General features: G+C 45.6%; 2 protein-coding genes across 3 annotated transcripts; both read right to left on the bottom strand.

The window, feature by feature from the left end:
- Positions 1-10955: 10955 nt before the first annotated feature.
- LOC115247022 (6-phosphofructo-2-kinase/fructose-2,6-bisphosphatase 2-like) lies at positions 10956-18019 on the bottom strand. The gene is given in 16 exon segments (XM_029827450.1): positions 10956-10997; positions 11717-11779; positions 11861-11990; positions 12893-12943; positions 12945-12998; positions 13324-13392; positions 13394-13438; positions 13561-13816; positions 14005-14129; positions 14275-14331; positions 14512-14586; positions 14667-14733; positions 15808-15904; positions 17032-17157; positions 17411-17553; positions 17834-18019. Coding segments are annotated over 15 exon segments (1305 nt in total). The 5' UTR covers positions 17496-17553; positions 17834-18019; the 3' UTR covers positions 10956-10992.
- A 452-nt stretch (positions 18020-18471) lies between these two features.
- On the bottom strand, positions 18472-24084 carry LOC101062267 (putative homeodomain transcription factor 2). 2 transcript variants are annotated; one of them, XM_029827090.1, is made up of 16 exons: positions 23620-24083; positions 23060-23116; positions 22911-22980; positions 22666-22824; positions 22289-22469; positions 22085-22181; positions 21604-21762; positions 21251-21496; positions 20760-20888; positions 20388-20657; positions 20090-20221; positions 19917-20003; positions 19599-19754; positions 19428-19523; positions 19213-19338; positions 18472-19116 (listed from the first exon to the last, which is right to left on the bottom strand). In XM_029827090.1, the coding sequence occupies exons 1-16, from the start codon at positions 23647-23649 to the stop codon at positions 19096-19098; spliced, it is 2016 nt and encodes a 671-aa protein (XP_029682950.1). In that variant the 5' UTR covers positions 23650-24083; the 3' UTR covers positions 18472-19095. The 2 variants fall into 2 exon arrangements, with proteins under 2 accessions (XP_029682950.1, XP_029682951.1); XM_029827091.1 differs by lacking the exons at positions 18472-19116; positions 19213-19338 and having other exon boundaries at positions 19446-19523; positions 20086-20221; positions 23620-24084.
- Positions 24085-24860: the final 776 nt, after the last annotated feature.

Genomic DNA, 24860 nt, shown 5'->3' with positions numbered 1-24860 from the left:
CAGGCGCGGGACTTTCGTGATGCTGGGCTGATCCTGAGGCTTTGGCTTGTTCTTTTCTTCCTCGACAATGAGTGTGTCTCTGCGGAGGACAGCACAGCACGGTTCCGCACGGTTAGACCATTAAAAACATTCGCCCCTCTGGATCGTTCTGGGGGGTTTGAGCACATCCACACAGAAACCGCGGCAACTCGACTTTGTCTGCGCTTTTTGGACGCTGTACCTGATTTGATGGGATAGTCTTTGAGGTGAGCGTCTCCGTTTCGAAGATCGAGGCTGGAGGGGGGATAACCAACCATTATTTTCTGCACATCACAGGGAATTCCAGTCAGCTCCTGGACTTTGCTCTTCAGTTCTTTCACACAGGACTGATGGGTTAATCCCTGCATTATGTGGCTCCCATTTTTGGTCTTACAGCGAAGCCGCAACATCCTGTCAAAACATGCAAACAGTATCGCTAAAAAAGCTTTCCAGAAAACACCCGATGAGGCATTCGTTATAAAAACGAGAGTTACATTTTCAGGGAAGAAACAAGGTTTTGGTTTTTTGTTAAAAGTTAAATCGAATCTGATTTGCGTCCGGTTCTAATCCACTTACCACCTTTATACCCCAATGACAGATAAGGAACGTGATCAATTTCTTCTTTAATTTGTAAAGTTTGCCAAAGACGTGGCTTGGCCGTTTAGGGATCAGGGACATTAGGGGATCTCATCTGGAGGCTCGAAGGGACATGACGGAGATGCGGGTGTCCATCACAATCAAACCGCTGATGAACCGATGCTTTGTCTCGTTTCTTTGTTCTCTCTGGCGACTACTCAGCAAAACATTAGCTTCCAGAAACAAGCAGCAGTTAGATTGCATCCAAGCAGGGGAGGAAATCCGCGGTAGCCGTGTGGGAAAACTCGAAAGCCCAAACGAGATCAGGCTGTTCTTGTCCGGTCCCAAACGAGCGTTACCGAGATGCTCTTTATTCCCAACAACCGATCGGTGTGCTAACTTTAGCAAGCTAACCCTTCCACCGAGTTCGCCTTAGCTCCACACTTTCTTCAAGCGCTTCTCAATTATCTCTTAACACATTCGTATAACCGGCTCCATATATTAAATAGGAGCCCAACATGGATTTTTACCTGTTGTTTACTGCAGCCCCCGCTTCTAACAATGACCGTCCAGAAAAACGGAAATAACTGCGTCCTCTGACGCCCGACGTCAGTGCGACGTCATGACGCCGGACGTCATTGCGACGTCATGACGTCAGCGCGCCCCAGGCGGTATCACTCTATAAAGGACCCGGCCGAGACAACGAGAGATCTCGGTTGAAGCCCTGGGCGCTCTCCCTCTCTCCTCTCCTCTCCTCTCCTCTCCTCTCCTCTCCTCTCTCTCTACCCCCCCCCCATCAGCAGGAGGGTCCCCCTACATGAGCCTGGTCCTTCTCAAGGTTTCTTCCTGTTAAAGGGGACTTTTTCCTTGCCACTGTTGCTTGTCTGGGGTCAGGCCCTGGGATTCTGGAAAGCGCCTTGAAACAATTTTGACTGTATAAGACGCTATATAAATAAAGATTGATTTGATTTGATTTGATATGCAGCTGAGATAAGCTCCAACATCCTCTCCGTGACCCCCACAAGGGAAACTAGAGGTCAACGATAAAAATAAAAAATAAAACCTTATGGACTCATTCTCCAATTAATACACTCCAAAAAATATCAAATTAATCAGCGTAGTAATTCTGTCAGAATTTGTAGAGTTTACCACTTGAGGACTGATCGTGGGTTCTAAATGGGAGTAATGTCTGGGGACTTCACTGTCCCTGGACCCAGAATTTAATTTATTTTGCTCCCCAGGTACTTGGTTATTGCTTTTGCAGCTGGCTCGGTGCTATAACATCCTGGGCAGACCAACCAACTATGAGACCAACCAAGATCTGGCAGGCTGGTTGACCACAGTCACGCCACCCAGGTCAGTTCACACCTGGATTTTTCCAACACAGCACACTCCCATGGACCTTCTGCCCCCTGTCTGTATACAAAGTCCCAATCTTTACAGATAAGGACTTTGAGAGAAGAGTCAGTTGGTATCTGCAGAGGTGGCTGGTTGCACCTCAGAGCTTGAGCATTGTTGGCCCTCAATGCGGAGTGCAACATCCTGAAGCTACCCATCAGCAGCTTGAATGAGTTCGTGGTGGGCTACATGAGGAAGGTGCTGCAATGCTGGGTGACAGGCGCTACCAATGGCATCACGACCAGGTCATGTGGACACCATCTGCAATGGAAATCGATGAATGCAAGTGCCTGTAAAGAAGACCAGCCACCACTTACTGCCAGAACCGATTCCACTGGCCTCCTGATAAGAGCTCAAGATTGGATGAGATTCGACCCAGGGCAACACAGAAGTTGTCGCTTCAACAACTCTCAATGCTGGATTTGGTCCTCACCTCAGCAACCTTCAAGCAGATTGTCCTCCTGGAGCTAACTGTCTCCAGAAGTGGGATGCAGAGGGTGCAGGCCAGTTCCCCTATGGGACCTATTAGGAGGCAAAAGTTCTTTCTGGGTTGCTGTGGATCAGAAGGGGAAGCCAGGGTTTGATCACCACCAACTGGGTCACCTGGATGAAAGTGTGTGATGTTTGTAAGACTTGAAACACTCAAGAACTCCAGGAAACACCACTGATGATGTTTCCAGTTGCATCAAACCACCAAACGTCTTGGATGGTAATGATTTGGTACCATTTGGTTCAACCCCTTGGCTCAGAAGTAACTCCTCTCATGGAGGTTCTCAGAATGCATTACTGTTGGCACAGCCAAGGGATTACAGCAATGCTCACATCTCCTTACATTTGGAGAAGAAATGACCAGAGAAAACGACTTTACCCCAGTCCTGGGATCATGTCCCTGGTCCCTTGATGTGTGTCCCCCAAGTGGCTTCTTTTCTGTCCTCCTCAACACCAGGCAGTCCAAAGGGGGGTTCCACACTGTGCAACACAGCTCAGTGATTGTCCTGGTGCTTGCAGGACTTTGGCCCCACTTGCCTCCGCTTCTTTATTTTTTCTCAAAATGCAGTGTGCTCATCTTTTTATCTGAAAGAGGAGAGCAGCATAGCTGACTAATGATGCATGTGGAACCAACTGTGGTGTGAAAACCTGGTTGTCACCTTCTACCAGTTACACGATCCGACATTGAGGCGTGTTAGACATAAACACTGCATGTTCAGTTCAGATTGGTTAATATTTCGGTTGTCAACACTGAGCTTGAGCTATTTCATTAACTTACCATATTTAACATGCTTGACATACTGCTGGTTTAGAATATAAGCGAATGCAAAGAGTTGAAAGCCTAATACTAATTTTTAGTATTGGCATTGTAGCGCACAGCCCCATCTCCTGCCAACAGGGGTGATGCAGGACACTCAGCACCCAGCAACCAGGACCCTTGGCTAATAAACAGAACAAACTTAAACATTCTGACATAGGGATTTAATCATTGCTTTTGTTTAAAAAAGAAAAAAAAAACGACTGTTTTACCATGCCTTAATGTTAATTTAATCATACACAGTATAATGGCAACATTTATATTTATAGAGTGTCTCTTACAGTCAGCATTGTTTTCACAGAAAATTCAGAGCCTGACCGAAAAAAGGACTTAGAAGTAGATAAAGCGCTTTAGACATTTTAAGTATTACCGTCCCCCACGTCTTCAAATACTTCTTTTAAGCAGATGTCTTTCAGATAATGCTGTAGCTAAGTTTAAGGAAGCGATCCCTATGCTAATCCCAGGACCACCGTGTGTTTCCCCAGGAATCAATCATTAATCTTAGCCCTGCAGAGGTTGACTCTATTGCTGAAGGTGCAGCAACCTCACTGGAATCACTTGATTCTGTTGCCTGTCTGAAAAAGAAAATATAAATCAGAGGAGGTGTGCCCCCTGGTATAATTCACATATCAGGACCCTCAAGCAGAAAGCACGCAGACTAGAAAGGAAGTGGCATTCTTGTAAAATAGACGCTATCACGTAGCCTGGAAAGACTGTCTATTAGTTTACAAAAAGGCCCTTCGTAAGGCTAGAACAGCTTATTTTCCTTCTTTAATTGGAGAAAACCAGAACAACCCCAGGTTTCTTTTCAGCACTGTGGCCAAATTAACCAAGAATCAGTGTTTTTAGATCCATCCGTTCCCTTCTTCCCTTAGTGGTGAAGACTTCATGAGCTTCTTCACTGATAAAGTTCTCTATCAGAGAAAAAGCTAACCAGGCCATCCCAACAACTGGACCATCACCAGATGTGCTGACTGTGGAAACATACAGGGTCTCCAACGGGCCCTTAAACTCCCTCACCCCTATATATTTTTCTGAGGCGTCTTCGCTAATAGTCCTCTCCTCTCCCCCCTCTCCTCTCCTCTCCTCTCTTCCCTATTCTCTCCTCTACCTGTCCTCCCCCTTCTCCTCTCTCTCTACCCAGCCCCATCAGTAGGAGGGTCCCCCTACATGAGCCTGGTCCTGCTCAAGTTTCTTCCTGTTAAAGAGGAGTTTTTCCTTACCACTGTTGCTTGTTTGGGGTCAGGCCCTGGGATTCTGTAAAGCGCCTAGAAACAATTTTGATTGTAACAGACGCTGTGTGGGGAACCCCCGGCCACCGGATGAATCCAGCTGTCACCTCCGTGCCCACGGGCCTGGAAGCCAGCGAGCCGGCACCAAATCCCTCCACGGCAGCCCGCGTTCCTCAGTCCCGCAGCCAAAGACCCACACCACCAAAGGCAGCACTCACTGGCAGCCACCTGATCAGGAGCAGCGAGCATCAAGAAGCAGCCACCCTCCTGCGCTCACCTCTCGATGGACTCTGCCATACGTCCGGACCAAACCCTCGGGAAAGAAGCAAGTACCCAAAGGCGATCACACCAGCGGCCAAACAATGTCTTTCCTGCTGTGACACAAATCACGAATGGTTTAACGATCCGCAGGACATTGTCAGCCAGCGACCAAAACGCGATGTGGCAGCCAGAATGCCGACGGAAAGAACCACCGAGGAAAGGAGAGTCACGGCGAGAGCAAGGGAGGTCTCAGGGCATGCAACTGACACCCGAGTGGTGTGCAGGCAGGGCCTATTACAGCCTACCCCAAAGACTATTAGGCTAGATTGCCAACTAGAGGCACATGTCTGGCCGAGCTGGGGGCAGGTACTGCTACACATTCTTTAATTTTGAACAACAGGACAAATGTCTGAGCAGCAACATCCCCCATAACATCCCATTACAGCTCAGCTTTTAATACCATTGTTCCCAACACAAGCTGGTTGTATCCATGAATGCAAAATGGTCGTCCAAATCTTGCAAAAGGGCTATAGTTTTAAGCTCTGTCCCAAGCGAGTTCAGAACTGAAGAAGCCTTCTGGATAGAAGGCGAAACGTCTTCAAAAGAGAAGAAAAACAGTCCAGTTGACAAAGAAAACTACCTTGAATAGACACGCAAAACACAACAATGGCTGGGATCAAAGCATAAAGACTTTGTTCAGAGTCCAAACATTAAAGAAATACCAAAGCCATTTTGAAAGACATACATGAAGACATCAAAGTCAAGATGGATGAAAGAATCTTGGCATGAAAGACAAAGGTATTGTCAATAAAGTTCCCCTGCTCAGTATACTAATAATATAATCATCACTGATCTCCTTGACACATGATTCTTTCCTGCAGGTGGCAATTAAGCACATCAATAAAGCCTTGGTCACGTACCAGTCAGTGGTAAGGCTAACTTTGATCCTACCATCAGCTGTTGTACTTAGTGTGGAGCTGTTCCGTTTTCATTGATGACCAGCAGTAAACCACAGACGAGCATCTTGTGTTTCTCTCTTCAGTTGTTAAACGGTGAGCTCCACTGTGCCCCACTGGAGATGATACTGATGGTGATGACAGCAGGGGACTCTGTAGGGGAAAATGCAGTCGTATCGCCATTAGCATGGACTGACCTGGATGATGAAGTCCTACTGATCATGGAGAGGCCAGAGAACTGCATGAACCTGTTCGAGTACGACAATGGCCAAATAGACGAAGGCCTGGCTAAGGTAATAATGCTGGCTATCGTGTTATGGTGGACTGCCTCCCACTGCTACAGAGCTCACTCTGATAATATCTTTGGATGTTCTTTAACTCTTCTTTCTGTCCATCAGGAATTCATGAGGCAGCTGGTGGAAGCTGCAATTCAAATACATGAGGCAGGCGTCTTCCACGGTGATCTAAAACTAGAAAACATTCTCAACCAATTCTATGATGCTTGGCGCATTCCTCGAGTGCGCATCATTGACTTTGGTTGTGGCTGTTTTGTGACGCCGGGATATCGCAGCTACGCCGGTACGGCTGAACTCATGCTGACATCTGATTTGGAGCTTTTCAGTGGACACTTTAATTCAAAACCTTTTTCTTTTCTCACAGGAACCTCTTGCTCTTGGTCTCCAGAGTTTAACCACCAGGGAACCTATGAAACTGGCCCGACCACCGTCTGGCAACTTGGCTCCATCCTCCTGGAACTTAGTGAAAATACTGACTTGTTCACAACAGGGATGCAGCACTGTGAAAATTTCCTCACCCAGACCATAAAGAAGTTAAAAGTGTCTGAAGGTAAAGAGATGCTACTGCTTCCTTTCTTTATTAATATTTTGCAATTGTCTGAACTTGTAATTAATGAATGCAGCTTCATGCTCAAGGTCACTGTTCTCTCCGTCTACCCTCCTCAGACTGTAAGAAGTTTTTGAAGAGCTGTTTGCTATTCAACCCGGATCAGCGTATTACCCTGGAACAGATGTGGTGCCACCCGTGGTTCCGTTCAAGTATCTTGCCAGAAGCGCAGCCCTGAGGTCATTTGACAGCCGATGTTCCTCTTTTTTACTTTACTTAATTTTCAGAAAATGTGAACCTTATAATGATATGTAACCATTTATGACTACTGCCTAAATAAACACACTATTATCCTACATCTCACAATACCTGAGAAAATGAATGGTGTCTGGTCTCTGCTTTGTTTCTAGGTAACTATTTTTATTATACACCCAGCCCAGATGGGCCAACATGGGGACCATGTGGTGGACGTGGGGCTGGGTGAATGCTTTTAGAGGTTACTCAATAAATGTTACCCATGTTTTGGTGTCGAACTGCTGAAAAAACAAGTCTTCCAAGTCTGAGGCTCTGATCCAAAAGAAACCCAGGTGGCCTTGACAGATGTTCATTTAGTGTAAATTTGAATAACACTTCATTATTTATTCTAAACATTGAGAAGAAAAAAATTCAGGCTTTTCCAACTGTATGTTGTTAATTCAGTGACCAGACGAGCATTTGTCAGGACCAGTGGTCTTCTGTACAGCTTTTGTCCCTGTCTTCATCACGTCCTGTTTTATTTGAACTCTGGTGGGTGTCACCCGCATCTTCCTGACAAGTCTTCCTCCTGTGTATTGGTTAATGTCTGTGTCTCATCTTCCTCCACCATCCTCTTTTAAGCCATTTCTTCCACCCTTCCCGTCTCGGATCATCTTGTTAAAGGGGAGTTTTCCTGCCACTGTTGCCCGTTGGGGGTCAGGCCCTGGGATTCTGGAAAGCGCCTAGAAACAATTTTGATTGTAACAGATGCTATATAAATAAAGATTGATTTGAGTTGCTGTAAAAGCACTTGATGTGCTGAAACCAAATCATGATTTGATAACCCCCGATTTACATGTCTGTTAGCAAGATAGTGAACCCTAAATTTAGTGAATACGGAAAGATTATTTCCAGAGTGCTGTTTTTATGGCATGAATGTTTTCTTATATCGCCAATACAAGCGCAACTTGGGGACTTTTTTTCCATGTTTCTGACACTAACCATAAGATCAACCCTCATGAAACCCCCTTTCATCTGATTAAAGCCTATTGATGTGAGGTTTCTGAATAATAAAGCTAAATAACATTCCTCTGCTAACACAAAAAAACTGTTACTGCAACAACTATGAATTCTGCAAAATGTCTTCAAATTTCCTCCTCCTTAATTCAGGAAAAACTGAGGTCATGGTGTTGTTGGTCCTGAACCTCTCAGGGATAAATTAGATCACATGATCATTCTAGAGGTATCTCATAAACATCTAGTTCTCTCTGTGAGGAATCTAGGAGTAACTTTTGATCAAAATCTCTCCTTCAACTCAACACATTAAAATAGTCTCTAGAAGTACCTTTTTTCACCTGAGGAACATCTCAAAGATCAGGAAGCTACTGACCCACCATGATGCTGAAAAGTTAGTCCATGCATTTGTTACTTCCAGGCTGGACTATTGTAATTCTTTATTATCAGGGTGTCCAAACAACTCTCTAAGAAGCCTCCAGTTGATCCAAAATGCTGCAGCCAGAGTTCTGACAGGTATTGACAAAAGAGATTACATAACTCCTGTAATGGCGTCGCTTCATTGGCTGCCCGTTAAATTTAGAATAATTTTTAAAACTCTTCTTTTGACCTACAAGGTCCTCAGAGGCCTAGCGCCATCCTACCTGGAGGAGCTAGTGACACCTTACCAGCCCAATAGACCGCTCCGCTCTCAGAATGCTGGTCTACTTGTGGTTCCCAGAGTCTCTAGAGGTAGAATGTGGGGCCGAGCATTTAGCTTACCAGGCCCCCCTGCTGTTGAACCAGCTCCCTGTCCAGGTACGAGAGGCTGACTCCATCGCTACTTTTAAGATCAGACTTAAAACCTTCCTCTTGAAAAAGCTTATTGTTACTAATTCAGTAGTTTCAGTTACTATCATAGACAGACAAATTATCATACTTAGTGGGTCGTCTAATCATTAGGTCACATCTTAGCTGTGCTGCTATAGGCCAAGGCTGCTGGGGTCCGGAAACATGATCACCTGAGAGGCCTCTGTCACCCCACTGGCAAATGGTCTCCTCTCCTCTATTTCCCCTTCTCCTCTCTCTCTACCCAGCCCCTCCCATCAGCAGGAGGGTCCCCCTACATGAGCCTGGTCCTGCTCGAGGTTTCTTCCTTTTAAAGGGGAGTTTTCCCTTACCACTGCGTCATATTGGGGGTCAGGCCCTGGGATTCTGGAAAGCACCTAGGGTTTCATTAAGAAATAAAACCTTTAACACCGCTGCACGTTTGACCCCTTGAAACAAGTTCAAATAAATTGAAAGGCTGTAAAAGTCAGTCATTCTCAGTCATGTCATAATATATAATTTTATAATGTTTTAGAAATGTAATCTTGCAGCTTTAATCAATAGTAACCTGCAAGCTAATGTACGTGCATACATGAAATGAGTACATGCAGAAATATATTTCACTCTAAAACTCATTTTATTTGCTGTTAAAAGGCACAAAAGGGCTGTTCTAGATCAAGAGAATCACTAATCAAATCCAATTAAATTCTAAAAATACAGATATTCATGCAAAATATCTCCATCTGTAATAATAAAATAATAATTTCTCCAGTACAGTACCACAAACACACCGTTAAAAAAGGACAATAATACATAATGCATACGTCGACGAACATCTCTTCATAGTATCAGACAGTCAAAGCATGGCGAGATGATCCTTGATTAATATAAGAGTTTGATTGACAGCACAAACAGACGTAAAGCGAGTTATTTACATTCACTTGAATCCTAAATGGAATAGGATGATTTGTTTGATTATTGGGTAAATAAAGGTGCATATGAGCAGTCATATATTTGTGGTTTTGCCTTACAGATCAACAGAAAACATCTATTTATATGAGGATTATCTGTCCGTTCACCAGTCCAAGCAACCATTTTGGGTTGAGCGCATGCAGGCGTGTTTGTGGTTTTAATGGTGAAGGCCTCAAAGTTAAACAGAGCGATGTGAGTCAGGAACCTAAATGAGAGGGCATATTACTTCACGTGTTCCACAACACACACTCCTCCTTTCCAAGGACATGATTTACACTAAAGATACAGCGTCACCTTCGCTCAGAAGCGGACACAGCTGCCTGTATCTTCAGGGCTGTCAAAGGCGATTCCTTCGCACAGGGATTCCTTAAAAGAGACATAAAATTCTCTTAATGCCTTGCAATTGTCACACAGTAACACTGGTCACACCCATATTCTACACATTTGACTCAGGTGAACGTTATGGCTTGGATTGACTCGGCCCTGACCTTGACCTCCCCAGCTGAGATGAAACCCACAGCAGCTCTCATTTTAAAACAAGGTACAAATGTAAAAGGAAGGTTGAAGGACCAGAGAGCAGACAACACAGAGACGTGGATGACAGCGGAAGTCTGGGAAAGAAAAACGGCTTCGCGTGTTGAAGCTCTCCAAAATACTCACAGACTTCCTGCGTGAGGCTGTTGAACAGATGTGAAGGATGTGGGAAGAAGGGAAAGATGGAGAGGAGTTGTGGAGGGGAGAGACAACATGGACACACAACATGGACACATGAATATGCAAATTTACAACATTCCAATTGGTCCTTATGAGAGACCGAGTGAATCGAGAAGATCAACTGTGAAGAAACGGCACTGATATTAAGGAGATGCTTTACAAAATGATAAAGTTTGTGTGTCTGTTGTGCGGCAACTCAAGCCAATGTAGGTCTGCTTGTTCTGCATATTCAAACAACATTATAAACACTGTTGGGAAGCGGAAGCAAAGCAGGACAAAGAGCTAACCTGGTAAAACACAACACACCGAGATAAGGACGATCACAACAGTCCCTCAGATAGAAAAGCAGACAGGCAAGTGGCTCTGTTTGTGTTGAGACAAAAAAGGGATCCAACGTGAGGTGAGGAAATGGCAAACACGCGGGTTACACCTGTCATGGAGGAGACAAGTTACAGGTGACTGATGGGGGGGGGGGGGGCCTCTAACTCTGGCACTAACTTGGCTCTGGCATCCTTGCGGCATCAGAGCTGATGGGGTGGGAGCAAGAGGAAGCAGGGCTGGTTGCCTGCACTGTAGAGCCTGGGACGCTTGACCTGGTCGTGACTGGACAGGGGGGTGTAAACTGTTCCGCCGATGTGTAAGAGATGGCTCCGCTGGGATCTTATCCTGGTAGGAGATGAAAGAATCGCAAACATTAAGTACAACGAGTCGGCCCGTCTGGACAGACCTCACATGAAGATTAAATCTGGCTTGAGAGAATTCACTGAACTTCCTCTTGTTCTTCAACGCGTTTCCTCCCCTCTTATCTTCTTCAGTTCTAAATTAACTGGTGAGAATCCCCGATGATGGCCAGGACGATCCACACCCCTTTAATGAGGCAAATGACACACCAACGACCACCAACGACACGTTAAGTAGCTCATGCGTTCATTTCGACCTCTTTGATAAGAGGGGAAATGTCTTCGAAAAACTAAAGAAAGTCCATCTTAAATACGTAATAACAGCCCCCGTATGTACTAGCAGTTAGTTAGTTATCAGGGCAGACAAGCCAAGCAGCATGACCAGCTATTACGTCCATTAAGGTAAGATAATAAGACAGCAGTCATTAGATACAGTCAGAGTCATGAATAAAAGAACAACAAAACATTTTGAATTGTCACAGTACAGATTTAAGATTCTAAGTTTGTATTCACCAGAATCTGAGGTTTGGGGTCAGTTTGAGGTGACTTACAAGAGGCCTGTCTCGGTGTGTGTTCACGGCCTCCACGTTCAAATAAAAACATTTCCACTTTGCAACCTGGAGCATAAACGCACATGACAGCACTCAGATAAACCACACAAGTTTAAAGACACATTATAAATCAATTCCTAAATTTGTGACCTACCATAGGCGACAGGGGTCAGCTTGAGGACCGTGTGCAGCGGACATTTCATGTATGGAAGATCTTCTACAAGAAGGAGAAGGTTGATGGCCACATTTGATGACCAACCCGTGGCCACAGGCTGGTGTGATATTGTGTTTATCTGACCTGCACCCTTGTCCAGGAAGTAAGCTAGCAGACAACGCATGACCGCCTGGTGGCAGACCACCAACACGTTGCCCTGTCGTTCCAACTCCATGATAACTGGCTCCAAACGCTGAACCAAGTCTTGATATGACTAATTAAAAAGGAATAATTAAATTGAAATGAAAAATACTTAAAATGGACATTTTACTCAATGTCATAACCTTGTTTTTTTTTAAAATTTAGTTAATATTTGAATCCCTCCTTGAGCTGTCACCTTATTGTGGTTTGAGGGGTTTTGCCTGTCCCAATGATCTTTGGGGGTGTTCCTAGTCTAGTGAAGGACCAGCACTCCACTTGTTTCATAACTTTTATGAAAATAATTTCCAGGCACAGTCTGGGTTTTGAGAGGGGTCGCTCTGGTGGCCTGAGGAACGGGTCTCTGGTCTCTTGTTTTCGCTGATGATGTGATTCTTTTGGCTATCTTGGGCTTACTGGACCGGTTCACAGCTGAGTGGGAACCTGGACCTTTAAATCCAAGACCAAGGGTGAGAGGCTCAGGGGGACGCAGACGTAGCATGTGGGAAGGATCGCCTCCTATATGCCTCACCGGTGTGGTGGCCCCAGGCCCCAGGATGACCGAGGACATGCTGGAGGGACTATTTCTCTCAGGTGGAGAAAGTGGCCGGAGTGAGGGGGGCGAGGCTCCTCTGTATAGCCTCCTGCCCCCGTAATAAAAGTCCAGATTAGAAACAGAAGTGGGAGGACTGAATGGATTTTGTATTATACTTCAGCAGTGTGCTGAGCCAATGTAATTGCAATTTTGTTGTGTGTGTACTTGTTGTACTCTTGAAAAATAAAGTCTGAGTTGGTCCATGGTAGCGAAACAGAGAAGAATTTTCCACATAGATCACCTACAGCCTTAGCAAAGGAAACTGGACTAACTTTACATTGCATTTTGTCAGGTCAAATAAATAGATTTTGATCCTGAATAAACTAAGTGTTTGCTTCAATTTGTCAGCAGACAACTAAGTTAGGAAAAATGATAGAGGTCACCTCTCCTCCTGGATAACGATAGTGGTACTTGTCCTGGTCCCTCAAAGCAAACTTCCTCGGGGAATGTATTCTGAATCATTTCATAAGTCATCTCCTCGCAAACGCCCTATAAAAAAAACAGCAGGAAGAGTAAAATTGGGACTGTAAAGCACGAAAATGTGAGCCCACTTACACTAAATCCAGCAAATGAATTTCTTAAATCCCAGACTGAAAATCACGACGTGGTCTCAACTGTGCTACGATGTAATTACACATCTTTGGATCATCTCGTGTGCATCTGCCCACGGCAAACTACTTCATTTTACTGCATGTTAAAGTCACATCAGACATTTTCAGTGTATATACATGTGTATATATATTTGCACAGTTTAGGGTATCCTTTTATCGAATCGTTTTTAGTTCTTTTCCCAGTGCTAAACTGGTTCACTGACAGCATCAATCTCGTTGAGTATTTTCCACTGTTCGTAGGGGATTCTCAGCTCCTCTGCCGTCTGGATGGTTTCTTCTAAGTTGGCTCGTCCAAACCTTCAAGTCTGCCAGATTGTGCTCATCTATAAAACACTCGCAAGGCCTGGGCGAACTGGGAAGCGAGAGACATTTTGTTCAGATTGATTTGGAATGAAAGCTAACAAGGTAGAGTTGAATAAAACCTATTGACATAGCTCTACCTTAAAGCCGGTCAGAAAAAGAGCTTGAGAAAAGGCAAAAGTTCTACCTGCTTTCCCCCGATGAGAAAGTTCCGAGTCTCCTCCAATGCGGCCTTCGATGTTGTGGCTACTCTCTCCGTGCCGACACAAGTAGATGGAGTGCGAGTGCACGTGAATGTTCATAAGGTAGTAGACAATCTTACTCTGGATGTAGTCCTGCACCCGGTTTACCAGAAAACGCCGGCCTACATTCATCATCTTGATGAAAGACAAATCCCTGGAAGTGTAAATAAACAAAGAGAAAAACAAACAAATCAGAAGCCCCCTGGTGGTTATTCCCTGCAATGCTACTGTATTCCCAAATGTAAAATGCCCAGATAAAATCTCGAATGATGTTATTTTTCCTCGTAGGTGTATAAAAATAAAGACAACTAACTGGAAGCAAATGGTTTTAGCAGTTCTTACTTGTCATAGTCATCAGGATCCAGTGGCTGGTATGTGACCTTGTAACACTCGATTCGCTTGAGAAAGTCGTCCATTACTCTCTCCCGGTGTCTCTCAGGGTAGTCTGGACTGGACACCTTCACTTCCTGTTACAGGGAGCCAAAACATTTAACCTGAGTCAGCACATTTGTCCTTACATAACACGTCTGACGGCGTGATTATTAATAGAATATTGGTTTGACCTGGACATTAAGTCACATTCAAGTCTTCCGAGCGGTGTCAAATGCATACCATAATATTAGCAGCAATGACTTCGGGGTCGTCACACACGGACTCCACGAAGAACACCTGTTGGGGATACGGGGTGCCAGACAATCAGTCCAGTCCTGTATAAACACTCCACACTCTGGTTCAGCATCATTGCGCTGGCTAATGGCAACGCTACATCATTTTTGAGATCTGCATTTCAATATTAATTTCCAAATTACCAGGAAAAAAATATAACTGTGCCCAATTTTACAATATTACCTTGAACGCATTCTCCTTCCCAAACGACAGAATTAAATCTCTTCGCTCTCTTGTTGTATTTGTCGCATCAAACACCTGGTTTAAAGAAAGAATATTCGAAAGCTTTTTGAAACGAGGCACCAAAGGTGGTCAAAATGGCAAGAGCGGCGACTCACTGCGATCTGGCCTCCCTCCTTCATCAGGTAGGCCTTCACGTCTTGCAGGGCGACCAGAGCGCACTGTCTGTGGGAAACCACATGATACAGGCGCTCCTTATCATCTTCATACAGTGATGAAATGACAAAAACATTGTACATAACACAAGTCTTCCAAGTCTCAAAAGTCTTGAAAGTGACTAATTAAACACCTGCACCCATTAATAAGCAATGGTGGGAAAACCAGGAGGTGTGAGACTGAGGGTTCCACCGGGGGGGTGGACAGCTACAGCTGGCAGTCATCTGCATAGCAGCGGTGTTAAAAACCACGCGAGCAGATAATTGGTTGTGTCTATGACAAAGAGCAGTGGCCCCAGCACCAATCCTTGGGGGACCCCACTGGAGAACTGATGAGGAGCCAAAAGTTGGCCTTGCCCCGGCACCTTAACTGAACATCCGGATAGGTGAGGTTCAGACCAGCACGGCCAGTGATGCTGACAGCAGTGAGAATAGAGGAGGATGCGCTGGGTGACTGGATCAAGTGCACCTGGTCAGTCCAGCAAGGTGAGAACCAAAGACTGAGCCGCTGCTCGGGCCGTTTTGAGGGTCTCGTCACAGACAAGAGAGCCCTTTCTGTGGTGGAGCCACCCTTGAAAACAAATCGGTTTGGGCCCAGGAGCTCAGGAACTTATCATCTGCTCAAAACCGCGTTGGTCTTAGACAGGATCGGGAGAAGGGAGCCTGGGCGGTAGTAGGATCCACCTGCAGCCTCCTCAATATTTTCAAACCATTCCTTTAATCACATCTAAGGATCATTTTCAAACTGTGAATTATTTACAGCTGCTGTCTGACCCAAGTAGAACACCTGAGTCACTCCCAGGAGGATTTGTGTCAGTTTCAGACTGACAGCAGCAGGTTTGATCATATCCGGGTCACCACTGAGTACCGGGTGTCGTCAGCCATTGAAATGGGTACAGCTGGATGGGACCATGTGGAAAAAGGGATCGATGGCCCTGCGGTACCAGAAACACAAGCACTGTCCTGACTCCAGTAATCAAACACAGCCCAGACCCGTCTATGAAGCAGGACCAGTGACTACGGCTGTAGAAACACTTCCCCATAATAATCACATGTTAGCATGAGAATAAGAGCAGGAGCTCACTTCCTTATTTTCATGGCCTCTTCGTTGTCATGGCGGAAGAAATCATAGGATTTGTACGTCCCGACAGCTTCTCTGCGGTACACACCCAGGTTAAACACTGCAACACCAACATATGACGGTTACACTCAGATGCCCCCCCCGCCCCAGGCTCTTATTACCAATCAATAAGGCAAGGCAGCTTTATTTGTACGGCACTTTTCACAACGTGCTTGACAGTGAAACCTTAAAAGCATTGGGACCATTCAGAGCATATTTAAAATATAATAAGATGCAGAAAAGACAGATTAAAGTTTGCAGCTCAAATAGGAAAACAGCAGAAAACAACATTTAAAAGGGCTGAGACGCTTCATAAGTAGGAACACGTCAACAATGTATTTTGGGGCCTCCAGACAGACAGGAAGCCGGTGTAGAGATCTAAGGCCTGGAATGATGTAATCTACTTTCTTGGTCCTTTTTGGGACTCGAGCAGCAGCCCAATAATCTGCAGGATGGACTGTTTATAGCAGGGGTGTCCAAACTTTTTGCAGAGAGGGTCGGATTTGATAACGTGAAGATGCCCGGGGGCCAGTGGATCCTTCTGATGTTTTTTTAACCAGAAAAGTTACATGCAAATGTACACTATTATAAAACAATTTTCATTGTCACAATTCTCTTTATTTTTCAAATGGCAGTGTAACCAAATATAAGCCACTCAGGCAGACGTGAACAACTCTAAAAACACAATTCTGCCTTTAATTCATATCTGGAGAGTCAGATAACATTGAACACTGAACTGTATGGAATACCTTAAATTTCCATGAGTTTGATAAATGTAATGCAAAGTTGTCTGTTATCATTCAAGTTTAAAACAAGTAAATTTTGCTCTTGTCTTTACAAGATCTACAAGAAAGGAGGAATTACATTTTAGTGATTTATTTATTCTGTGAGTGCCAGCGGGCCATAAATAATACATTGTAAGACCGTATGAAATCTTACCGCGGGCCGTGATTGGCCCCCGGGCCGGACTTTGGACATGCCTGGTTTATAGAGTCCTGTAAAGACACCGTCCCAGTAGTCTACTGGGATGAATGCATGGACCAGACTTCCTAAATACAATACAGCACATGCTGCTTAAAGATACCGTCCACATCAGAAACAAGAGGGAGCTGAAAAGCTGCTTCTGGCTAAAATCTCCGCTACAGACGTCCCAAAAGGGGAGCCTGAAGGGAAAGACAGTGGACCTACCTTTGGTTGGGACGCCAATCCAGTTGAGATAACGGGTGAGTTTCTTGGACATGTAAGTCTTTCCCCTCGCCGGCAGGCCGATCATCACGATCACCGTTGGGGAATTGGTCATATAAGAAGCCCAGGCTGCACATAAGGACGGCGTGCGTTAATGCAAATCCTACAGGAAGACCGAGCTGGCCCTCTGATGTCATCATGATGTCACCAGAGCAGCTTTCAGGAAGTAATTATTACGTTCTTTTTATTGAAACACGCTTATAGCTATCTATAGGACTGAAGCAATTATAATGTATGGGCTGGGACAGACGGAGAATCAGGGGAAATTAGGAGAAATGTCCTGAGAGAGAAACGGAAAGAGGCCTCAGAACAGGTGACTCACAGCATTTCTTCTCGTTCATCCTCAGCTCTGTTTTCTTAGCTTCTGCTGAGTTGGCAGAGCCATTGTCCACGTGAAAGCTTGACATGCTGGTCTCTGTCCAGCAGCTCAGAAAGACATTCTCCGCCCCCTGCTGACCTGAAACGCTGAGCAAGCACACAGCATCTACAACATCTTCTGCACTTTCATGGAACTACACAGGATCAGTCTGGTACCAGTCACACATCCCGGGAGGATGCGGTGAGAGGAGGGGAGGGGGGGGAAGGATGCGGGCGAACGCAGCTGTCACATCACGTCGTGGGACTAAATGCGTCTTTAATTACTGACAATTACCGACTGACGTCCAGACACATTTAGATCAGTCATGCAGTTTCACAACATTCTTCAGCAGAGACGCAAACGCATCTTTACGCATTTTTTTTTTACCTGTTCGAGGAGGAAATGAGCTGCAGAAGCAAGGAACACGCACGCTCCCCGGCACAGGGACTCAACAGCTTGCCGGCCCGACAGACTGGGGCCGGAGCCTGATCGTCCCGTCCTTGACGTAGAAGCGCCTCCTCGGCCGCTGGTGTCCTTCCAAACTGGAGGTGCACCTCGACGTCATTTTCCCCCCTGCCTACCGTAAAGCTGCTAATAGATGCGCCAGGGCGCAGGGCAAAGTGTCACATTCAAGAACCAAAAAGGGTCCCTGCAGAGTTTGACCTCTGCAAACACATTTACCACAATTTCATATGAATCCGACATCAATCCTACACATAAGAAAATAAATAAAAAACACAAACTATAAAAAGTAATGGCAAGGGTTTAACAGGTATTTGACGCAACATTAAAGCATCCTTCACGAGCATTATCTTTAATAATCATAAAACAGCTTTTGATCAATAGATTATTAAAAAAATGAGCAAAAAATTATAAACACGCATGATATTTATGCAGATTATGTAATCTGCAAAGTAACGAAGCTAATTTAGAACCAGTGGGGTGAAATGACATCAGTCAAGTTTCATCTGTTGAAACTGTACAGCACCTACAGGTGGTCAAGAAGTAGAGAGCTACGAGAGGCGATCGTGGATGGAAAACATTTATTCACCTGTATCCAACACTTGTTAGCAATATTCCATTTGCATAGTTCTGATTCAACAATCCTCAATCCAAAGGCAAACAGTGGTCTGAAAGCTGCGAGGTACCATTACTAAAAAAAGCCAATAAATAAAGCCCATTTACAGTTACAATATTTCCTCCTTAAATAGTGCAAAAGGTTTAAAAAGTCTGAATTACAATCTAACACAGCTGGTGTGAGTATTCCGATCTCATATGATTAAGACTTTGAATGTAATTATTATGTCATTTATAATCTTGCATTTACACATCTTGGCAAACATTGTGGATGCAACAGCGGCCCGAAACAACCCCGACCCTCACCTAGTTTATTAGAGAGAGACATTCAGGGGTCAGGGGTCAGAGGTCAGGCGCTGCGTTAGTGGTGTGGCTGATATAGGCAGCGATGCAGCAGCAACTGAGGCTCCAGTAATGAGAAGAGGGATTCTCAAAGACATCTCAGGCTCGGGAATGACTGATGACACGTGCAGTGGAAGGCAGAGACAATCAGGGGTCAGTAGATTAGCACAGGCTTTGCAGAGGAGATGGAACCCGCTGCAAAGATCTTCTCCAGTGTGCGACTCTTCACATCAGGGCTTGATTTTCAACAGCTGAAACTCAAACAAGTCACGGTTCATTCCACGGAGAAGAAAAAGCCCCCACGCAGAAGCTCAGAAATACGTAAGAATCAGAAAAAAGAAACTCACTCTGATGTTGAAGCCCAAGAGATCGCTGACCACAGCGGAGACAGCGGACAGGATGACCACTCTGGTGAAGTTATAGATCAGAGGGTTGACGGTCAGGCCCAGCAGCCTGAACGGAGTATCCAGCTCCTGGTGGAGATCAGAGGAACTATAAAGTTCTCCTTTTATTAGACCTTTTATTAAAATGATCCAGCTAAAGAGGAAGCGATGCCGTTTACCTTCATCAATTTTGTCGCTAATTTCAGCACATTGTTGACGACACTGAGCTCATCTTTCTTATGGGGCTTCTTCTCCATTTTGCGGTACACATTTATCTGCAACCACAAAGAGTTTTAGCTGCAGCCTGCACTCGAAGCCCCGAGGGCGGCAGCGAGCGCCGCGGGAGCTACCTGCTCCGTCAGCAGCACCGACGAGTTGCTGTACTTGCAGTCGGTCTCGGAGCCCAGCGTTGACAGTCGCAACAGAAAGAAGAGGAGCGAGGAGGCCCAAACCATCAGCTCCCAGTTCATCAGGGAGTCCAGGAAGGTTTTGTGGCTGTGCAGCAGCTAAGAAGAGAATAAAGCAACTTTATCCAGGTTTATTATTATTCGCTAAAGCTAAGTATTTAAGATTCGGTTGCTGTGATCAGGAACTTGCTGATATTTTACTGGATAAAAGGACGCATTTAAACTGGGTTATTAAGTTTTCTGGACGAGGACGCGACTGACCTGAGCACAAATGATGACGGAGACAGAAAGCGCCAGCAGGAACACGGTGGACACGATGACGTCGACCGACCGCTGTGGCCCTCGTCTCTGCCAAGAACAAACAAATTAAAGGGTCCCCGCTGCTGCGGGCCGGGCCGAACAGGGACGATTGTCAAGAGCATCTGAATACCAACTCTCAGGAAGGAGCGTAGAGACAGCCACATCTTTATGTTCTGCACTTTTTTCAGCCGGAAGTGAGGGATCTCGGACTTTTTGGCCTTGCGAGCTGAAGTGATGTGGCTGAAGTACTTGGCAAATAATAGTCTCTATCAGGGAGGACAAACACAGACACAGAGGGTACCGACATGGTTGTGCAATCTCTAAATTCTGATTTATACCATCTATCTATATGCTGCTGTATTCCAGAACATTGGGGAATCGGATGTATGCACACGTTCTCTGGAAAAACGCTTATAATAAGGAAAAAAAGACCTGTTTGTACGTCCTCTCGGCCACACACATCATGAAGAAAAGGAGCCCCGTGAGGCAGATCCTCTGCACTGTGGTGATGAAAAAGAACACGTAGGTCTTGGCGTCAGATGACCCCGCTGCCACCAGCCCCAGCTCTGTCAGGGACATGGAGCCCAGGCTGGACACATCCAGCTGCTGAGCCATGCGGAAACCGAGAGGAAGCAGAGCCAGGATGGTGGTTATCAGCCCACTGAGCATGAGATAACCCACGCCCTGCTCCACCAGTTTAACCTGAGTCCAGGTACCAGACAGAGCAAGAGAGAGACGGGATGAATCGATCCGTGTGGACTGTTGTGTGGAAAGAACCAACATTGCAAAGAGGACGCTGGTTACCCGTGTGAGAATGATGCCACTGATCTCCAGCACTGACATGTCTGCTTTCTTACACTCGCCCTGCTCCCAGATTATAGCACTGACCCGGTCCCTGGACGGGTGGCACGCCTGCAGCCAAGACAGCTGGTTCTGGGAAATCCACAGGGAAGACATTTTTGATTGAATATATCGGGATACACTGGACACAAACGCTGCTGATCACTCAGTTTCATATATACATAAAAGTGCTTAAAGTAGCAGCCAGTGTGGTCCTCTGGCGCCCCCTGCTGGTTAACCTGTCTACAGTTTCGTGTAATGGGTTTCCAGGAAACTCAGAAACCACTTGTTTTGTGATGTACTTTCTTTGGTGGGGAGTTGTGGACCTTCATGGGTCTTTCTGCTTGGAGAGGCTGCAACAGCCGGACGTGGGAGTATAGTAGGAAGAGTAGAAGAAGAAGAAAAACAAGCAGTGGGGACGATGGAGAGTTCAAGAATCAATTTTGCCATCTTACTCGACTGGTTTCCTGCGGCCTGTCGTCATCGTCGCTGCTCAGGGTGTTCATCGATGGGAGCGCTAGTCCATCGCTGCACCCCCTGCTGTTGTCACTGCCGCTGCTGCCGGTGGAGGCAGAGTCGGGCCCCTGAAGAAGCTCCTCCCACACGGCGTCGTCAGTGTCTGAAGTGGGCCGTGAGCCGATGCCAGGCCTGAGGCGGTCCTGTTCTCCAGGTTTCGCTTTGATGGAGGCCCCACCCTCTTCCTATTTTCATTAAGTGTTTTTTTTTTTTTAAACACACACACACACACAGACACTATAGAAATTTGTACTTTAACACCTGCAAACACAAAACATTATCTGCCAATAACCTGAGGCTTTAACGTCTGTGGGTCAGGCTTTAGCTTTCTCTTTCGAACAGGACACCCTGGCCCAGGTGAAGGACAAGTCGCAGCGGGTTGTCTCTCTCGATGAGGCCCCTGTGGAATTACCGCCTCCTCTTCCTCGCTGGAGACCTCATCGGAGGTGTTCTAAGACGTGTAGTTAACACACAAATGTTTTCTGCAACAGCGAAGTTTCAGGAGCCGTACCCTATTTAACAGCACTGTCTGTCTCCATTTAAGATGGCTCCTTATATACCAAATATAACAAAAATGATTCTAAATGACTGACTTGGGCTATAATACTTTAGTAAGTAAGTACTCATGCGCTAATGCTAATGCGCTAATAAAAAGATTTGAAGCTCCCAGATCTATCGGTGGCCGTGTTGTTACAGTAAAAGAAATAAGACATTAACAACAAAACAACACATGCTTATTATTCTGTTATTGACATAAAGGACTATACCCTCACTTTATTACTGTGTAATTGCCGGGAGCCCTTCTGCTCCGGGTTCCTGTTTCGGCTGCTATTTTCTTCTGTTTTTTTCAGCCCTCTGCTTTTCCTCGGCCTGCGACCGGAAGAGTAAATTATTGGTCATTATTGTCACGCCCGCACGCGGGACAACACGAAACGGGTAAAACGTGGGTGGGAAATGTTGAACAATTAGAAAAGCACCTCTTCCTGCGTGCAGGGCTGGCGCTGGAGCTGGAAGATGGACTGCCAGAGGACCCCCGGCTGGATTCTGTTGACACGATCTGGCAGTGCACCGTACCCAGCAGCAGCATGAGACACATGGGCCCCAACACATCACTTGCACTTGCCCCAGGGACCTCCGAGTAGAGCAGCACTGCTGCCACTGCAGGGGGGCAAATCATTAGGCAAGAGCACAGAAAAGACATCAAATAAGTCCTATTGACTAGCGCAGCTATGACGAGTATCAAGCAAGTTTGTGTTTCTTGTTTTAGTTGGGGTTTATTTTTATTTCAGAAGGTACTTCCAACCGTTGGAACTAAAGCATTGACCAGAATAAAACGTGACAAATGCGAGCTTACTTTGCATGAAGTACAGAATCAGGATACCGAAGAAGATGGATCTGGAGGTCACCTGGATCCACCACTGGAAGAAGAATGGAAAGAGCAACACTCTGACGAGGCCCTTCCGGGCCAGAGCCGTCCAGGGACTCTCTGGTTTGGCTTTGCTGAATGTCGATCCTGAATGGAGGAGGGGGAAAATTGTTACGATATGGATCCCAGAACAGTCTAAATGAACATCCTGCATTCCAACAGGTGAACCTCACCTTTCACCAAATCAACATCGATCAGGTCCGGCTTGATGTAACACACCTTTTTTGGTTTGTTGTTCAAACCCTGAAATAAACGGCATCATTAAGGACCACAAAATCACCGTCTGGTGCCTTACATGTACGGAAACGTGACGATTCCCTACGTTTAGATCTGCCTGCTCCAAAGACTTCTCCCACACCTGTTGATCATAGGCTCCGATCTGTTAAAAAAAAAAACAGAAGTGGACTTCAATACGCATCCTTTTAGGGAATTTGTCACATTTAAGGTAAGCTGCTGTGCAGCTGCTCCCTATTGACAAGATGCAAAACTGATAAGAGCAAATCAACCATAAATTTGCATTTATCTTCCTCTCTGAACCAGTATTTACGTGTGTCTTTATGGAGCGGATGGTAACAGGGTGCCAATAAAACGTGCACAGGCAAAGACTTGATTCTTATAACACAGGCCCTCAGCTATAAGGGTGGCTACAACAGCTCACAAGGCCTTAAAGTCTGATCTCAGACAGATTCTGCAGACTTTATAAGTAAAACCAGTCATTTGGGTCAAAGCCCTTTGGCCGCCAGCTTGAGCAGATTAAGTGCATATCTACGTTTTTATTACTTTACTCATCATGACTAGTCTCCAAAGCATGGCGTATCTTCTCTTATGTCCCAGACATCCAAGGTTTAAGATGAATAAGTGGAAGTGAAGCATATTTCTAACCTTTTCTTGATACCAGGCTATTTTGGCCATGGTCACCGGAGGCTGCAGTTGGCGGAGCTCAGAGGGAGAAATGGTCGCATATCCAGATACACTGACCAAACAGAGACCCCAAAACAGGCTGACACCGCCAAAGCCGCAACATCAACCGCACACGGATGCCTCGGGTTCGTCCACGTCTACAACTATTGCTAAAACCTCGTTGGTAGCGATCAGAAACTTGTCTGGAAAACTTTGGGCATCACTTTCTGATGCCTCGGGGAACTATAGTTACAGCTACTCTCGACGCCGCTTACATTGACCGACACTTTTGAAGCGATCGATTTCTTTTACATTTACACTACATTTATAAATGGTTTCCATCGCACACACATATCTTGTTTACAGCGTCAACACCAGGTATTTCTACACTTTCTAGCTCGTTAAACTCGGTCTTCCGCTTTCTTTTCCGGGATTTTTAGAAGGTGTGGATCATTTTTACCTAACGGTAAGTCTGTCAGGCTAACTTTGCGTCGCAAAATTTATATTTTACAACCCAATATGTCGGAAATCGCCCTGAGGCACAACTTTGTAGCATATATTTCTTAGAACTGATTAAAAATGTAAGTTGATATCAAAAGCAAAGGGATGTGATAAACTTTTGGAGTAAAAGTGTGATTCCAGTCGCATTTTATTGCTGCCTGCGAGTCAAATTTACGGAAAATAACTTATCCATATTACTTCATTTTAATGCGGATATTTCCACCCAATTATGTTAAAGAAACATTCATTACATTGTTTTTTTTTAAAAAAATGTATGCTTCTGTTGACACTTAGACATACGTACGTATCCTTATTAAAAAGCAAGTCAAAGTCCATTCACTCCACAGCAGAAGCCATATTTAAAGGAGTTTGTTTGCTTTGGTGGGAATGTAGTAATCTCTTCATTGGTACAATATGGTGAGTGATCTGAGGTGGACAAGATACTATTCTCTGTCCTCCCCTCCCCTCCTCTCCCCTCCTCTCCTCTCCTCTCCTCTCCTCTCCTCTCCTCTCCTCTCCTCTCCTCTCCTCTCCTCTCCTCTCCCCTCCCCTCCCCTCTCTTCTCTCCTCTCCTCCCCTCCTCTCTCCTTTCCTCACCCCTCTCCACTCCTTTCCTTTCCTCTCCCCCCTCCCCTCTCCTCTCCTTTCCTCTTCTCTCCCCTCTCCTCTCCCCTCCTATCCCCTTCTCTCCTCCCCTCCCCTCCTCCCCTCCCCTCTCCTCT

The sequence above is a fragment of the Takifugu rubripes genome, chromosome 19 (assembly GCF_901000725.2).
Source record: "Takifugu rubripes chromosome 19, fTakRub1.2, whole genome shotgun sequence".
In the NCBI taxonomy this organism is placed as follows: Eukaryota; Metazoa; Chordata; class Actinopteri; order Tetraodontiformes; family Tetraodontidae; genus Takifugu; species Takifugu rubripes.
Note: the sequence above shows the minus strand (reverse complement) of the source record. Positions and strands in the feature narration are given on the sequence as shown.

Excerpts from the sequence above, each read along its gene's own strand:
- LOC101062267 (XM_029827090.1), bottom strand. The coding sequence starts at position 23,649 with ATGGCCAAAATAGCCTGGTATCAAGAAAAG. Across the intron at positions 22,182-22,288 it reads AGCCCTGCACGCAGGAAGAG|GCCGAGGAAAAGCAGAGGGC; the intron begins GTGCTTTTCTAA and ends TTCCGGTCGCAG. Across the intron at positions 19,524-19,598 it reads CGGTGCTGCTGACGGAGCAG|ATAAATGTGTACCGCAAAAT; the intron begins GTAGCTCCCGCG and ends TTGTGGTTGCAG.